General features: G+C 43.5%; 1 protein-coding gene across 1 annotated transcript in view; it reads left to right on the top strand.

Moving 5' to 3' along the window:
• Window positions 1-11,959, top strand: part of Ir94h (Ionotropic receptor 94h) — a 124,918-nt gene extending 112,959 nt beyond the window's left edge. Inside the window, exons 3-4 of the mRNA XM_070207553.1 lie at window positions 9,723-10,577; window positions 11,119-11,959. Of these exons, the coding sequence (XP_070063654.1) occupies window positions 9,748-10,577; window positions 11,119-11,959 (1,671 nt within the window). The 5' untranslated portion in view covers window positions 9,723-9,747. The remainder of the gene's footprint in view (window positions 1-9,722; window positions 10,578-11,118) is intronic.
• The last annotated feature ends 1,224 nt before the right edge of the window (window positions 11,960-13,183 follow it).

Raw genomic sequence — 13,183 nt, 5'->3', positions numbered from 1 at the left:
GGCTGCAAGGAGAATGGCTCGAACTTTGCATTAACATAAACAGTGTTGAGCGGCAGGAGGAAGCAGAGGAGGAGCGTGCGCAGCAAGGGAGGAAATAACAGCAACAGTAACATCTTGAACATTGTCATAAATAACGCGCCAAAGACAACTTGTTTGGTCGCTGGCTGGGATTGGGATCTCTGGTTGAATTGGGACTGTGTCTGGGACTGGCACTGGCACTGGCACTAAGACTGGGACTGAGACTGAGACAGAGAATAGGACTGCCGTCTAATGCAGCAATTGACGTGCGGCGTTTGCACCTACCAAGTTTTTGATGCGTCCGCTGTAGCAGCTCCCCAGGCGGAGGCCACATAAAAGTGGCGCGGCAATTGCCAACTTTGGTCAATGCCGGCGACAAGTGTAAAACGACTGTCGATGGCGGCAACTGCTCCAGCATCAGCATCAGTATCAGCTCCTGCTCCAGCTTGGCCTGGCCTGGCCTAGCCTGATCTGGTCTGCTCCTTTCAGCTATCGTCGACACGTTGACGGCGTGTTTGTGTGTTTATGGCAGCTGCCGTTTGATACTCATTCAAGTGCCGCCTAACATGATTTCGGTGTCATCTGCTTTTCAGCTTTAATATCGCCTGTTTAATGTGACATTTCGTAGCTGCATCTTGTTGCTGCTGCATTATTTATGAGGCAAGGCAAACGCTGCAGCATCTAACATTTCCCCATGCAGGAATCTTAAATGTTTTTTAATTTAGTGATGATTGATGTCTTGTCCACGTTGCCTTGACAACGACACACTTGACGCGTACTGAAACTCTAAACTGCGACGTCGACAGCGTCAGAGACGTTGACGTCGACTACATCTGATTACCATTGACTGTTGGCTGGTGCCTGTGGGGATACGCAGCCATAGACGACGTCAGCACAAAAGTCAATTAAGCGGCGATTTAAATGCAGGCAGGGTCAATGTCAGGCTGCAGACTAGAAAGGAGTGCCTCAAATGGCAGCCAGATTTGGCCTAATGGTCTCTAGCTACGTGCTGCCCATTGTGCCCCATTTGACCTGATTTTATTTGCAGTATTTTACTTTTATTACTCACTGTATACTGTGCACAGTGGTCGGTGCTAGGTGCTTGGTGCTCGGTGCTTGGCAATGATGCGGAACTGAATTTGAAATGAAATTGCAACCACAAATTGCAAGGCGGCCTATCGACAATTTCATTTTTCTCAATGCAGTCGAGTTCAAAAGGTTTGGCAAATTATAAATTAAAAGTAAATCGAATCGAATGCGCGCTCATTTGTCTCTGAACTTGAAAGTGCCTATCCCGCTTGGTAGCTTGTGAAAGTCAGGTTTGGGGTCAAACCCAGGCACCAGCCGTTCAGCAGGTGCATGCCAAATCCGTTTGTCAGCACTGTCAGTCGCGTGTGTTTTTCCAACTTGTTCTAATTTGCATGCAAACGGAACTGAAGCCGGACTGGCATCGATTCTGGCGCTGACAGTGGAACTACGTCTGTTTGCCTGCCACATGCCATGACGAATTACCTGACACTGGCACCTGGATAGATCCGCACACAGGTCCACACATATACATACTCGAGCACACATACTCAGTCAGCATCCAGTTGTCGCGCCATGTGGGCGTCTTCAGTGGCATGCCAAAGCGATTGCGATTGCGATTCCGATTGCCACAATCTCAATTCATAATGATTATGCCGGTCATTAGCAGGCGAGCACCAAAAACAACCGCAACAACAAATACAGCAGTGGCAGCAGCAACAGCAACAGCAGCCGGTTCACTGCTAATTACAATTGCCTGACAACGTAAACGGGCGACTTTTACGAGGACATTGGCAATGGCAATGGCTACGGCCGGGCTGATTTATGCCCACGCTTTGCCTTTGGTGTGGATTCCATTGGCTATTGCTGTTGGCCATTTGCCTGTCAGCTTTTAGTGCGTGCATCACTCATTGTTACAGTTAGAGAGTTGGCGGCTCTAATTTAATTTAAATGAAACTCTCTGTGGTCAAAACACCCGCGCGATATAGCCGCACGCTGCACATTTATCTGCCAGCGGCAGCGACTCCAACTGGCAATAGGACTGAGATGGAAACTGCGACAGCAACTGGGCAAACGGATCTTGCTCTACATCCACTTGGCTGTCGGCTGTCCGGCTGCTGCAACATTTCAAGTGTGTATGGGTTTTGCTAGGTGAAATTTTGAGCTGACGTGGGCGTTGCAATATTTTCGGTTTTATGGCCGTCGTTCCCAATGCACTTCAATTTCTGTCTCTCGGCGGGCAAACATTGCAAAACTGGCACTGCCATTAACCCATTAAAATGTACCTGCAGCTCGACATCAAGCTGGGTCTTCAATTTGAATCATATCCAAGCTGGGGTGCTCGAAATATCCTAAGTTCTGCTCCGAGTATTTAGAGCAAGCCTTTAAGTGCTTAAGTTATAGATGTACTTTTAATTCCTACAAAAAAAAAGCACAATTATAACCTGAATACGTTAAGAAATTCAGCAGAGGTCCGTTGGCTATTTGATAAATCGTATAGGGCAATACAATTTAAATGTTTTATTGTTCTTTAACAATCTTAATCTATAATTAATTAGAAAAATGAATGCTAATGGTGTAAATGACTGCCCGCTCGAGCTTGTCAGAAGGTTGATCATCAGCGGCAAACCAGAATCAGCGATTGTCATTGTCAGCGTCATCATTGTCTCTGGCTCATTGCTGTTAATTCATTTTGCTCGCGCTTATCAACAGCGCCATCAGCGCAAAAGCGAACATTTGTTAAACACTAAATGCACTTATTTGTTTTGTGGCAGTGGCATCCGCATCCGTAGCTGCCGTCGCAGTTGCTGCCGCTGCCGCAGTTGCAGTTGCAGTCGCATGAATGCAATCAACGGCGGCCACACAGCGGCCGCGACGACGCCGCCGACGACGACTAACTGACTGACAGAAGTTAGGAGCTGTAACTTGGCCGCGCAGTGGGGAAGCTACTAAAATGAGCAGCCGAGTCAGAGTCAAAGTCAGAGTGAGCCCCATGGCGGCACCAACTCTGACTCCGACAACACAGTTTTGACTCCCACGTTTGCGCAGGCGCATTGCACAAATTGCATTATTTGCACGCCGCACAGTTGTCTGCCAGTTGGAGTTGTTGTTGTTGCTGTTGTTTGTTGTTTGTTGACTGTTGTTACTATTATCATCAACATTGTTCTTGTTTGGGTTTTGGTCGCTTGGTGTGCAAAATTTCTAACGTTTTGCCGCTCGGTGCATGATGGCAGCGGCACTTGACGCCACGAGAACATAAAAATGCTTTTCAGCACTCGCACTCGAAACGATGACGCTGCTGCTGCGCTGTTCAACTAAACTACTCCAGTCAAAATAGCATTTTAATAGACGCAGCAGCTAGGAAAAAAAAAATTAAAGAAAAAACCAGCAACAGCGAGTCGACACGACGACCTGGCCCCGGCTTTATGACGCTGCAACATGTGAAAATACTTGAGGAGAAGAAATTACAAGCACACGCTTTTCTAATCTAAGAACCTTTTGCTGCATGTCCAAAAATTTGACAGCGGGCTGCGGGGCGGGCACAAATCTTTATTTTGTGTTTTTTTTTTTTTTTGTTTAATGTTCGCAGCGCGTCCTAGGAATAAAACCCAGTTAGCTTCCTCTGCCCCCAAAACAAATACCACTTGCAACGCCCTGCTTAGCGGCTTAGGCTCTGATGGTGAGTGCTGCTTTGTTGTTGATGTTGCTGCTTTGTTGATGTTGTTGTTGTTGTTGGTGCTCGTGTTTACTCTGCTGCTGAGGTGCTGAGCTGGTGCACATTTAGCTCAACAGTTGACTTACCCTTACCCCATTTATTTGGGTGGGTGTTTGTGTAATGAGCAACTGTTTATTGCTGCCTGGAGCTGGCAACTGAAGTGCTCATCATGACAGCTGTAAATTTGCCAAGGCGAAGATGATTTATAATTGTCATAGACTTCCTGGTTATAATATTTAATCTGGCGACTCAAAAGCACTGTAAGCTGCATTACATAGATACATGTAAGCACTTCTGCTCGTAATCGCACATGGCATATACATTTCAGCTCCTTGGCAGCTGTTGGGCATTTTGAGCTGCCCCAAAACAAACAAAGACTGTTATGCGGAACTACTTGAGCTTGAGCAGAAGCAACTGTTGTTGTTTACTTGCACTGTTATAGTTTAAAATGACTGCAAATTGCTTTTATTTTCACTATAGCTCATTTCTCAACACCCAATAGTATATGCTACATATTCAATATTAATAATTTTTACTTTACTGTATTCAGGATAAATGAGTAATCAGTCGTTTCAGGGTATTGTTACCTGAATATAATCTCCTATTTTTATTTGCTTAGTTCCTCGGATAATGTTCGACCGCATGGCATACTATATAAATCACTCTGCGTCCATAAAATTGCCTGCGGTAATAACAATTGCAAATAAGCAAGCGAATTATGCAACTTCAGTCAGGCCAGAGGCAGTCAGAGGCAATTAATTTAATTACAACTGCATCAAAACACACACCACGCCCCTCAATATTTTAATTTGTTTTTTAAATGCTCTTCATTACAACAGACGGGTCGAATAGCTGAAGCGTTGCTGCTAGCCCGCGTCACCTCCTGGCCAAAAAAAATGCGAAAATAGTTCAATTTAACGAGGGCCATTTATAATTTTATTGACTACCAGTCGACAGTCTATGGACGGCGAGTTCTTTGGCGTAGTTTTGAAATTCGGCGCAGCAGAAGCGCCCCCGGCGCAGACATGTGCGATTGGGACATGGATTGGGCTTTTGTTTTGCATAGCTGAATTTTCGACATTAGTTTGCAATTTGATGGCCCAAAGCTGTCACGCCGGAAAGCAACAAAACTAAAACTATAAAAAAAATGTATAGCAGCAACACATTTGCAACATTTTGACTTCTCGTCAAAAGTGGCTGTTCCACGGCCCAGACAATGTTTGCTAAACAGGCACACGTCGAGCCACCGAAAAGACTTCAGTTGAGGTCTCAGCCTCAGCCTCTGACATATTCCTTGTTGACGGCGCACGACTTGGTTAAGGACGGCCGCCGTCTCCGCCGCTGACTGGCACGGATTGAGGGCATCATTATGATGTGACTGTGACTGTGACTGCAGTGAAAACGGCAAATGCTGTGGTGACGGTGACGGCGGCGGCGACGCTGACGGTAACCCTTCGGGAGGGGCTACATAAACATTTTCATTTTCGTTTGGCATAGAAACGTCGTCGGTTGGCACATTTATCAAAAAATGCCTTACTGACATTTGCAAGCCACTTGAAGTGGGTTAGCGGTGCAGCAGTGATTTTTTATTTTGTTGTCCACGTCCAGCTCTAAGCTCATTAATTTTATTTGTTGCCAAGAAAGATTGTTTGGAGCACATTGCCGCCTTTGGGCGTCGCGACGTGGCGATTTCTCAATACGCAATTTTATAACCATCTATTGAATTGAGAAATGACTCAGAGATTTACTACTCCAATTGCCAATTAGAGATTTCTTAAATCAAAGGACGCCCTTTAATGATATCAGCCCCAATCCGAACATTAATAATGTTTTTTTGCAATTTAACGAATGGTTTGCATCTAGTGGGCCACTAAATCAGTTAACGCCTGCAGCTAACTAGCTGAGATAACAAGCCAAAGCTAAAAGCAAATTATTTTGACATTTGCAACCGCAATACGCCCGACCGACCGTTGCCTCTGATGTAATCGCCGCCTGGCATCGGCCTGGCAACAAAACATTGGCGTTGGCCACAAATATGTTTTATCGCATTTATTATCAGTTGCACAAAATCGTTTATAATTGAAAAACTGTTAACTAGATTAGCGGCCATTAAAGACGAATGCGTTTTGGCCCGCGCCGGTCGACAGTCGACAGACAGTTAAACTAAACGGCGGGCGTTGCATTTGGCAGCCAGTTTATTGGCTGGCCAGATACGTCATTCACCCAATCGGCTAGTTTAAAAGCTAAATCACTCAGTTTCAGTTACTAAAATGGTGCTATTGGTAAACGCCAGTCCAATAAATCAACAGCAGCTGCCCAAAGGGACATGTTCCCCATTTTCGATTTTGTTTATTTAAGTGCATTCAAATATGCCTTTTTACTTTTAGATCTAATTAAGTTGTTTAAGTGGAATTTGCGACCATAAAATTATGCAAATGCTGCCGCACACTCGAGACTCGCTCATGCATTTTTACATTGGTAATTTGCACGCTGGCGCCCTGAGGGGCCACTGAGTGAATCGTAAATCACAAAACTGGGCAAGTTGGGGTTTTCTTTAGCAGTGTAAATGTCCGGCGAGGGTGGAGCTAACGCTTTGCGTTTTCACAAGATTGGAAAATATATTTTTCAAAACATTTATTTTTATTTTTATTTTTCATTTAACTAGCTAGCAATCAAGCATAATTATTGATTAGTAAAATATGTTTATTGAAATAATAGACATTCGAAATATATCTATAAATTCAAAATTAGTACATTACCTTATTTAATTTTAGGAAGTTTTGCAAATATATATATACCCTTACTATACAAATATATTAGTTATTTAAATATTCCCTTGAATATATTTAAGGAACTGAGCTGCAGCTGTTTTGAAAAGACCATTTGATTTCGAAACATGTTAAGTCTCTTAGTTATAGTTTCGAGCACCTGCGCAGATGCTGTATAAAAGTTCTCATGATCGTTAAAAAGCGCATCATGAATTTTTAATTGTCATCAACGCACAACACGAGGCAGACTTAAATTGTACACGCATTTGTTTATTTGATTTTTATGATGGCTTCTTCTTGGTTCGTGGTCAGATCTGCCAACTGGCAACTGACAACTGCCGATTGTCGACGGCCGAGGATGACGCTGGGCTTGTTTGCTTGTTTAGTGCCCACACACGCACATAAAGATGTCAACGCTTAACTTATCAAGCAACTGAGGCAAGCGGCGGCAGACGACGCCAACGATGCTGACGTTAATACAATAAAAACTACAATAATTTCTTGTTTGAGTTTTATTTGCGTGTCGTTGCTGGACACACAAAATACAAATACAAGTAGCGCCCACCGTTGGCCGTTTATCAAACAACAATAAACTGTAATTTATGAAAAATGCTTGTAAAACGACGATAAAACAAGTGCCAGCCAGCCAAGCGGACAGACGCACAGACGGACAGACAGACCGACATACGGACGAACGGACGATGCAGCCATAGAGACAACAAGCCCGACGACAACGATGATGATGATGACATGGACATGGACATTGCTGCCAGTCTTGTACAGGGGCAAAGCTTAAGCCCGAGCTATAGCCACAAGTGTACAGGCATGTGGGTGCCTCTGCGTGTGAGTGTGAGTGTGTCTAGGTCTGTGTCTGTGGGAGAGCGCAAAGCGAAGACAAACAATTCATTGTATGCAAGTGTCTCGTGGCCGAGGCCTGGGGTCTGCGATCCCAGCTGCATCTTCAGTTTGGCCTGCACATTTGACCATTGTCGACACGCTTGTTTTGTGCCCCCAGCCAAGTGGGCAGCCAGCTACGGCAACTGTTTTGGCCCAGTCAGGCGACAGGTCAAGCCAACAACAGTTTTCCAAGCCGAAACTTTTGCTTTCATAGTCTAACTTGGGCGAGCTCTTTATCTAATTGTGCTAGACATGCTTAACAATTGCATATTAATTGAGTCCATAGAGTTTTGCAAGTCAGCCCTTAAAAACGCTGACACCACAATTTAATCAGCCCTCGAAATACACTATACAGTTCCTTGTCAGGCCAGGAGACGGTAGGATATAGATGAAACAGTGGCAATGCCAGACGCTGCCAATTCTGTTCCTGCAGCCTTTCTCTCGGATTCTCCAAAATGCAACAGGCCAATTCGATTCCCGATAACCGAATGCATCAATGCAATAGTATAATTAATTCTGTGGAAAGGGTCTTTCTTTCTCGCCGTGAGTCAGACACGCGCCATGTGACAATTTCCTTATGACAATTAGTCATGCAAATTTGTTTACTAAAACACGCCATGGCGGTCGATAGTTCTGCAGTCCTTTCAACAAATAGAGACAAGCATAATTAAAATCGTTTTGCTTAGCTTACCATGTCCTGTCGGCGTTAGTCGTGTATCCGAACAGGCTGTGGCTGGTGGCGTTTGCTTTAAGTGAAAATGTTGCAAATAAAGCTTCCATCTTACACCTTGTTGTATTGTTTTGTTTTCGCTATTTGTGTGCCTCGCAAATAAAAATAAATGCAAATCGCCTGGCAAGAAGCTACCGCAGAGGCACGACGAACGACACGAAGACTCAATTCAGCCTCAGAAATGAGGAACAAGCAGGGAAACCGCAAGAAAACAAGCAAATTATGTAAAACCCTGGCAACAGGCACCCCAAGTATCAGCTAACAAATTGTGGCTTAGTCCCCGTTGAGAAGTTGTGATGTTGTTGAAGTACGGCACCATGTCTCCTACTCTTTGGTGAGGTTGTCTGTCCGACTGGGCCAATTCGATTAACATAAAACGAAGAACTATACACCATAATAAAAGACATTTACTTGCAGCAACATAATACAAATTTGTAAGCACGATTTTTTACTATTTAAGCAGGAGAGCTGACACTTCAAACAGAGCTGAAAACAATCCAGATACTTCGCTGGCCAAGCAATAAACAAGCAACAAATTATTGAGCTTATATTAATATCATCGTAACATTCAATACGCAGCCGCTTGAAAAATGCATCTATCACAAAGTTTTCTGGTAAAATAAAGAGATTCAAAGAGTTAATCATTGTCTAAATGTATCAATTGAAATTATTGATTGCTCTTTGAAAATCAAACAGGCATATATATTTTCTTTGAAGCGCTGATCCTGCATTAGAAAATTGTCATACAAGCTTAAAAGAAAAGAAAAATAAGAAGACAAAAAAAAAAAAAAAATTTATGGCGCCACGATCTGTTGACAAATTTCTCACAACACGATCCATAAATTATGTGGCCGTGACCGTGGGCTGCCTGTGGAAAAGCTAATCCAGAGATGGCGGAGCCGGGCGATCATCCAGCCGCACGACATGTGGGGCAATTTGGAATCGTAATCGTGCAATAGGTGTCATTGGAGAGTGCTGACACTCTTTCGTTGGCCTAACGCTTATAATTTGTTGCAAATTATTTGATAAAACTGTGCCGAAGGTCGATGAAACACGAAATTACAAGTTATAAGATTTACTCTCCGATCTTAAAATGAATATTATTGTTGCAACTTTCTCCAAGTGACCCACAGTTATGGGGAGGCGGCACATATGTTTTATTGCAGACATAATGAACGCCATATGCACTCTGGCAAGCGGCAAATCCAAGTAAAAACAATAAAAATTTAAGAAATAACATGGTATAAAATCCAACAGCTACTACCCAAGAAGCAGACACAATTGGTCGGTTAGGTACGAGCTGTGCCTTTAAGCAAGGGCAAAATTTTAAATTTCGATCATTTTAATGATTTGTGGCACATGCAGCACAAACAACAATTGATTAATAGTCGTGTCACTTTTTTGCCACTTCAACTATTTAAATAATAAGTTTGCATTTTAAACGGACATATCATTGCCCTAATTGCTATATCCTGTATCCCCAGGCAATTACGTCCGTCGCACATGTAAACAATGTAAAATGCAATGTGCAGGTTTTAATAACTTCTTTTCTTTCTTTTCATTGCAGTGTTCTGTGGTAGCTTGTGCTCGACATGTGGGTCAACATTAATGAAAGCTTCGCCTCGGATATTTACCAGCTGTATGCCCTGGTACTGCAGGTTATCGATGGAAGAAGCATCTTTTATTACAATCCAAGCAAGCTGGAATGCAGCTGGCAATCGTTTCAGCAACACAACTTAACCACCCAGCCGCAGTGGGTGTGGCGCAGTCAAATGCCCTATGCCCTACTGAAAGAGCAACAATCCAGTGAGGTGTTTGTTTTAGCCTGCTTGCCTGATCTCTTCAATTTGAATGAGCTGGCTGGATTAACAGCTAGTCTGAGTCATTTGAGGGATGCACCTGTGCTTATAGAACTGACAAATAGCAGCCTCCTACCTAGGTCGAGCAGGGACTCGCTGGCTACTCAAATCCTTTCGTATTGCCTGCAGAGCTACATGCTTAATGTGGCGCTGTACTTTCAGGAGTGGACAAAGCCTGTTATTCTTTACAACTTCTTGGCATTTCCTAACTTCGCGCTGATCAAGAATCGCTTTACTGGTTCAAGCTTAGGTAGACAAGGAGGTCAACTGTTTCCTAACCAGTTAAACAATCTTCACGGCTACACACTGCGCGTCATGCCCGATTTTTCTGAGCCAAATACGATTCTCTATCGCGATGCTCACGGAGTCACACGAATCGCAGGATTTATGTGGAATTTTATAGACACATTTGCCAAGAAACTTGGTGCCAGCTTGAGCGTGGTCCAACCGACATGGCGGCCCGGAAGAATCTTAGGTGAAGCAAATATGTTGGAATTCACAAAAAATGGAAGCGTGGACATCGGATTGATCACTGTACAGGCGGTGGAAAAGTCTCGACATAGGTAAGCACCGATTTTCTAATTAAACAAATAAGAATCTTTAAGAATTGTTCAGGGTATAAACATGAAAATACCTAAGGCCAAGACTGTATATCCAATTAAGGAGCTATCCAAAAAAGTGAAATATGTGTGTATTGGCGAAAATCGACATATTAAGAAGGGTGTCTCTGGCTCTGAGATATGCCTAAAATCCGAATATATATAGACTTTTATCGATTTCAAGAATACTTTGCAAGTCATCAGTAATCGAATTAGACGCTCTATTTAAAATTTTACGTATGAAGCTTTCGCAGCCTCTGGGATCGACTCGTTCATAAATACGGGCAAGTCGATAAGCAGAGAAACGGATAGACATAGTTAGATCAACTTCGAATGTATTTAAGAAGCTGATTTAGCCGACTTCTGCCTGTTACATAAAATTGCATAATACCATGATATCATATTTTAACCAGTGCAGTGTGCTTCGTGTAAAAAAATAGTACCTATATTTCACCAGTTTTTTTGATAGGTACTATCAATACTCATATCCGATCGTTTATGGCAGTTGGTGTATCATGTTGCCATTGGAACGCCCCATTAAGGTGCGCGCATTGTATGAACGGATTCTGAAGGCCAAGGCGCTGGCCCTGCTGCTGATTAGCTTTGGCTGTTATTACTTATCGTTCTTGCTGGAAATTGTCACCATACCGACCTGGATTCGTTATTGCTGTCGTTGTCTACACCTTACGCCAAGGTTACTGGCTCTCTTACTTATATGTGCCTGTCAGGCTCAGCTGTTTTCGCTGATGATAATGTGCCCCGAGGAAGCCCCCATTGACAGCTTTGACGCCTTGCTTGCATCGAACTTACGCATCTTTGGCTTACGTTCGGAGTTTGATAGCTTGGATGGGGACTTTCGAGCCAGGTATGCAGCGGCATTCAGGCTGACCAACAACGTAAGCGAGCTTTTTCAACTACGGAACAGCTTCAACACCAGCTGGGCTTATACAATCACGACAATCAAATGGGCCATAATGGACGTGCAACAAAATTATTTTCAAAGTCCGCTTTTTCGCTACTCAGATCTGTGTTTGGCTCACAATACTCCATATAGCATCCTCTTGTCCGATGAGTCTATATATCATAAAACGCTGAAGCTATTTACAATGAGGACACAAGAATCGGGTCTTCTTTTGCATTGGATGAAACAAAGTTTTATTGATATGTTGAGAGCGGATCGCATGCAGCTCAAGGACTACAGTAAGCCCAACCAGGTCCAACAGCTAAGACTACAGGACTTTCAGATTGCCTGGCTTTGCTATGGTGGCGGGCTATGCTTAGCGGTTATTGTGTTTGCAGTCGAGTTGCTGCGATTCTATGTCAACGTGTGCTTGGATAGCTTGTAGAGCTGGAAAAGTCATTGTTGCTTTGTAGCATCTAAAATAAATGCAAATTGGCTGTCAGGAAGCCACCGCAACATCACGACGATCTATACGAAGACTCATTTCAGCCACAGAATTGAGGTGCAACCACAAGAAACCAACCGAATTATGCTAAATCCGGGAAACAAGCGCAAACGAATTAGGTTCTAAAACTAACCAACACCTGCAATGAAGTCGGAAAGTCGAAGCTTGGATGCTATCTGGACAAGTCGTACAGATATCCTAATTCTCTATTGTGCAACACAAAATAGGCTAAGCCATTTTTGAAAGCACAACAACATTTTCACGCCATTTTGCATATGCACATAATCACATGCAGAAATTTATGAATGCTCCACAATCACAGAATGGCAAAAGGTTTGTCTTTACCTTGGAGCCAATCGTATGAGTCACTGTCAGATGCGGACCGCCCTGGTCGACGGTGTCGGTCTGGCCACCGCGTCATCGTTGTGGTCGTCCAGGTGTTCAATTAAATACCGACGTTGACCTTAATACTCGAGCTGCTGCAAAAGGCTGCCAGAATTTTTGACAAATTGTCGCTGAATGTGCGCTGAAATCAAGTTTATGGTCAATTTGCTTGAACAACTTTTAAAAAATACTCATTTACACACGCACAGAAATGCACATATATATATATATACACGCACACAATCACATACACGGGTGCGCAGAATAAGCCATACGAGACTTTTTGATTTTAACTCTATCACATTGTCGGCTTTGGTAGAAAGTTGCACTAAGCTGGCATTAAAATACCAAAAATAGTCAACGGCCGTTGCAACTGCCAATTCCAAGGTGTTAAAATACTAACGTATGCATTAAAATTGCTGATGAAGCGTCTTGTAGTCTGGCTGACTCGTTGGCTTAGCTGGATTGTAGGATTACCAAATATTTGCGACTGCTGCCAAAAGTCAAAAGAAATCAATCAAAATGCCACAATCAACAACAATAGCAACAACAACAACCACGGGCGCCAAAAGGCAACAAAAGGCAACTCCAACAACAACAACAACAACAACAACAGCAGCAATAACAACATCTGCAACTGCAGCAACACATGCCACCGACAGAAGCGACAGTCTGACGTGTGCCTAAGACGCTTAGTGGCTGCCTGCCAGACGGCGGCTGCTGGCGTACCGACAGACAGCCCCTCGTCTCTAAGTGGACAACAAAACGCCTCCAACACTT

Source organism: Drosophila virilis, chromosome 2 (assembly GCF_030788295.1).
Source record: "Drosophila virilis strain 15010-1051.87 chromosome 2, Dvir_AGI_RSII-ME, whole genome shotgun sequence".
NCBI classification, from domain to species: domain Eukaryota; kingdom Metazoa; phylum Arthropoda; class Insecta; order Diptera; family Drosophilidae; genus Drosophila; species Drosophila virilis.
This window is presented reverse-complemented; position numbering and strand designations above follow the sequence as displayed.